This window comes from Orycteropus afer, unplaced genomic scaffold, assembly GCF_000298275.1.
Source record: "Orycteropus afer afer isolate SDZICR_OR568_19922 unplaced genomic scaffold, OryAfe1.0 scaffold00273, whole genome shotgun sequence".
Classification (NCBI taxonomy): Eukaryota; Metazoa; Chordata; class Mammalia; order Tubulidentata; family Orycteropodidae; genus Orycteropus; species Orycteropus afer.
The window spans coordinates 1192138-1197088 of record NW_006921860.1 but is presented as its reverse complement, the minus strand read 5'-3'; the positions used below and the strand labels follow the sequence as shown (position 1 = coordinate 1197088).

The following is a 4951-nucleotide window of genomic DNA, read 5'->3' as shown; positions in this document are numbered from 1 at the left end:
AGTGGGTGTGGTTTGGGCTTTGCTTCTGTGAAGATTGACAGCCTTGGAGACCCTGGGGTGCAGTTCCACTCTGTCCTCTAGGGGCGCTGTGGGTCAGACTAGACTTCAGGGCAGTGGGTTTGGCTGGCAGCACCGCTGGTCGGGACCCCAGAGACCCAGGAGCGCAGCGTCCCAGCCCAGCCGCAGTGTCCACCGCACCCGCTGCTGGAGGGTTTGGAGTATTTGCTGAAAGTGTGTTCTCCCTTCTCCAGCCAGAGCTGTGCTCACAGAAATCGCTTCTCCTTTTTATTTTATTTTTTAGCAAAGCGCTGAGTGCCTTCATTCTAAAGTGTAAGGATTCCTATGTAGAAAACAAAAGCGTCACTAAGGAAGGGAGCAAATTTGAATTGACATGGTACTGTTTTATTAGCAAAGTGCCAGATTGAAAAGTCAAGAAAATTGATAGCAGTCTGCTCCCACGAGAGCTCTCTTTCAAAAAGCGAACTGTTGACCGACTGCCCTTAAGCTGAGAGCCACCTTTAGTCCAGAGCTAAATGATTCCGTGATTGTGAGAAGATCCTGGACACAAAACCCGGGGGCCCTTGGTGAGCTCAGTGCTGGGGCACAGCGACATCTAGTGGCTGCTAACAGCACTCCCTTTAGTAAACGTCCCGTGGGCTCCAGGATTCTCTTTCTGGCAGGCCAGGCTGTGTGACATCCGTGTGACCAACAGAATTCGAGCAGAGCTACAGAATCGCCTCTTCTCTCTCGGTGGCCAGTGTCACTTCCGACTCCCTTTAGCCCTCTGGAGATCAGTTCTGGCTTCCAGCTCATGGGCCCTGGGGGCGTTCAGCTAGAACACTGCCGTCTGCCGTAGTCACGCTTGGGGACCTCCGGAACCGCCCATCCTGCCGTTCTCCCTCCGCACCCCAGACGTGTCTCCAGGAATGTGATTTCTCGGTGAATCAGGTGGATCTTGGGAAGACAACTGCCTTCCTCTGTTCGTGATTCCAGAGAGCACGGCCACGGCCCGGTGTCCGGAGGGTGGAGCCGTAGCAGTGGACCCCAGAGAACAGATGGCTTTCCACTGGCCTTTGCCCTGCTGGCCTTGGGACGCGCGTGGTGCCCGCGGCTCCTCCTTCCCCTCTAGCTTCCCTCCTTTGGAATGGGACTGCCTGCTCTATGCCTCTGCAGATGTGCTTTGGAAGTGGGTACCATGTCTTCTAGGTCTCGTGGGCCCACGGACGGAGAGGAATTTTGCCCCAGGACGGAGTAGGCCCAGAGTCTCCCCCATCTCTGATATTTGAGTCAGAAGATGATTTTGGACTTAAAGTGGAGGCTGGACTGGGCTAGGGTCATGAGGTCGGGTGAATGCGTCTTTGCAGCTGGGGACAGCGGGGACTTGGAGAGAAAGAAACAAGCCTGCAGGGTGTTCTCTGTGCCCCATAAAGTCCTGAGCAGAGGCATCTGACTGTGGAGAGCTGGAAATGGCAGCTGCTGGAAGATGCCCCCCAGAGCCAGGCCACAAACCCGGAGAGAAAGTACCGGGGCCAGCAGTGTGGGACGGAGGGTAGAGAGCCACAGAGGAGGATATTAGAAAAGCCTGGAACCAAAGTGCAGATAACCCGCGGACCGTTGCAGACAGGCCAGGTCAGCGGGCAGTGTGCCTGGTTTGCACTTGGCTACCAGCCTGAAGGTTGGCGATTGAAACGCAGCCAGTGGCACCGCAGAAGGTCCTGGTTGTCTGGCCCTCTAGGAGCACGGCCTCCAGAGCCCTGGGGAACCAGTTTTACCTTGCGACACGTGAGGTCATCGTGAGTCAGAATCTACCTGACGTCAGGTTTGGTCTGGCTTTACACATAGGGCAGAAGTGAAGTTAAATTAAAGGTTTACCTGAAAAGGAAGAAAATTTTAAAAAGGGCTACCTAATCATGAGTTGTTGTTGTTATGTGCCATCGAGTCGGCCCCGACTCATAGCGACCCCTCCTTGGGTTTCCGAGGCAGTATCACTACGGAAGTAGGATTGCCCAACCTTCCTTCCGGGGAGTGGCTGGTGGGTTTGAACCGCCAGCCGTCTGGTTAGCAGGCAAGTGTCTTAGCCACTATGCTACCAGAGCTCCCTAATCATGAGTAGGAACTCATTAATTAATAATTAACTGAAGCTCCTTGATAATAAGTTTAGTGTAAAACAACAACAAACAGTCCACGTGTGCCAGGTTCTGCATTTCTTCAATGACTGGTCCAGTTGGCATTTCCTCTCAAAGCCAACCTGTCCCCTTAAGTCAGTTAGCACTGGCTGGCAACTGCTGGGCTCCCAGCTGTTCCAGCGGCTTCTGTCTGTTTTAGTTTGTTGAACTCTGGCCACCGTCCTTCCCAAGAGAAACCGTGTCCAGCAAGTACCATGCCCTGGCTGCCACTGACCAGCTCCCTGTTCCAGGACTGGGATGCGAATCTAGGCCTCGTATCTCTGTGTGCTAAGCGTCCTTGTACCAGACTATTGCTCTCATGTCTGCAGAAACAGGATAATTCACGTTTAGTCAATAGTTCAGGGAGACTGTTACTTCCATAATGATTCTGTTTTCATAGGAATAGGTCAGGCTGAAGAGCGCGTGCTTTCTCACACAGTGGGGCCCTGACTCCTGAAACTGTGTGGCCAGGCACTACCCTCACCAACGTCGCAAGGCCTGCCTGAAAAATCACAGCCAGACAGAAACGACCACCCACACAGAACTCTGGGAACCGTCTGCGGACGTCCAGCTTCCCTGACAATCAAAGGAAAGCTTCATTTCTCCTGCTTATTCGCTCGAGATTCTGGTGAAGCCTCTCCAAGCTCTCGCCAGGCGTCGCCCAGTAGAGTAGCCCTATGTGGCCACTGGGTCTAGTTAATTAAATGACGTGCAGTTTTGAATTGGGTTTCTCAGGTGCCCAGCCACGTACCCAGGGCTGCATAGCCGCAGACGGCTAGTGGCCGCCGTGCAGGGCGGCGCGGAGGCCTCTGTTGGGTGGTTCTAGGCCCGAGTCAGCGCTTTCCTGAAGTCCGTTGCCCGTCCCAGGATGAGTTCTCCCGACATGATGACAGCTCCATTGTGGGGTCAAATAGAACGATGCGTGCACAGGGGCTTTGCAAACTGAGAGGTACTAGGGGAGGCCCTCATCAGGAAGGACTGACGCACTGGCTGCAAGGATGGGCTCAGGTACGGTGAGGGTCGTGAGGCTGGCGCCGCACCGGGCGGTGTTCCGATCTGCTGTGCACAGGGTCGCAGTGAGTCAGAGCCAACTCCACAGCACCTAATAACAACACACTCACAGGCACTTCTTTTTTATCTTTTTACTTTATGACTGCAGTGCTGTAAACTCCTATGCCTTCAAGGTGTTAAGACTTTGGCCCCTGCCTCTTGCAATCACGTTCACTGTTTTTCCCGAAGCTGAACTATGCGTCTTGAAGCTGACTTAGCTCTTTAAGACTGAAGTACGTCTCAGGTTCTGCACCATTGACAGTTCATCTGGTGGAAGGTACCACTGTGTGTGTGTGTGAAATTCAGCATGTTCCAATAAGCACCGTGTCTACTAGGAATTCACAGGAGCAGGTGCAGTCCCACACACGCCCATCAGATCCCTCATCTCCTGGCCTTAATGAAGCAGGGGTCGCTGTGGATCACAGCCGGGAGAATGGGTCCCGGCCCTTGGCCAGCCTTGTGCCTGTCCGAGGTCACCAGGTTCACTCACTGACAAAAGCACTGATACTAAGTCACCTTTGACTCAGGAGAGAGGGAGAGAGGCAGGGAGGGAGGGAGTGCCGCGCCTCGGCCCAGCCTGCTTTTTCTGCCCCCCCCCCGGTTCCCTCAGGGTGCCACCGAGCTCCTCATCTGCCGAGGTTCGCCCTTGCAGCCCCCCCATGGACCAAAGCCTGAAAAACGTGCTGGTGGTTTCCTTCGGGTTCCTGCTGCTGTTCACGGCCTACGGAGGCCTGCAGAACCTGCAGGTGGGTGTGTGGGCCGTCGAGTTCTCTGCCCCAGGAATGTCTCACAGGGGGGTGAGCGAGCGGGACACCTCTTTCTGTCCAGTTCACCCTCGTGTTTCTTCCCCCAAAATCAGCCTCTGATGGGAGCAGGTTTTGCGTAAGCATTCCTACGATGCATGGGACTCCAGTGTCCCATCAGACACCCAGGGGACTCAAGTGGCAGAAGGGAGAGATTCTAACAGGCTGTCCTCATGGGTCCTGCACAGGCACAGTTCCAGCTCAGCCTTGAACTCCAGACTCCAGCCAGGTCCCAGGAGAGCCATGACAGCCAGCAGTGACTGACGGGAACATGGGGAGGAGGGGAGGTCGCCTCTCTCACCTCTCCAGGCCATAGCTCAGAAGCTGTTCCTGCCCAGACGCTGTCAGGGTCTCTGGGACCCCGTCCCCTGCTCGCTGAACTGAGCAGTGGGCTCGCCGTCTGTGCACGTGGCCGGTCCTCCCCGTTCAGGAAGCATGCTAAGCATCGAGGCAGGCGGGATGGGGCGCCCGCCATGACAGTAGGGAGGGGGTCCCACGAAGTCGCTGCCACGTGGCCCGCAGGTGCTCTGCAGACTGGGAACGGCTCTCAGGATTTGGAGGCCAGAGGAGGGCCAGGCTCAGAGGCCACCCCGTCCCCCTCAGACAGTGAGTGATCCACGATGCCACGAATATGGACGAGTGTGTGCAGACAGCACGTGCAGCCGGCCTGGCCTGCCCAGGCAAACACCTAGAAAAGACAGGGACTCTTCAAACTCGGTTCCCACTTTGGATTTAAAACATCTTCCTTGTCAGTGCTTCGGAATCAAATGCAATTACCAGGGGCCAATACACCTGCCCAGGCCGCAGTGCTCTGTGTGGGGGGTGCTGCAGTGGTGTGTGCAGGGGGTGCTGTGTGCAGGGGGTGCGGCTGCAGCGCTGTGTGCAGGGGGCGCTGTGTGCAGGGGGCGCTGTGTGCAGGGGCGCTGTGTGCAG

General features: G+C 55.8%; 1 protein-coding gene across 1 annotated transcript in view; it reads left to right on the top strand.

Annotated features, from left to right (window-relative positions):
- The first annotated feature begins 3874 nt into the window (after positions 1-3874).
- The window catches only part of UNC93A (unc-93 homolog A), a 54567-nt gene continuing 53490 nt past the window's right edge, over positions 3875-4951 (top strand). The window contains exon 1 of the mRNA XM_007950490.1: positions 3875-3961. Within this exon, the coding sequence (XP_007948681.1) occupies positions 3875-3961 (87 nt within the window). The remainder of the gene's footprint in view (positions 3962-4951) is intronic.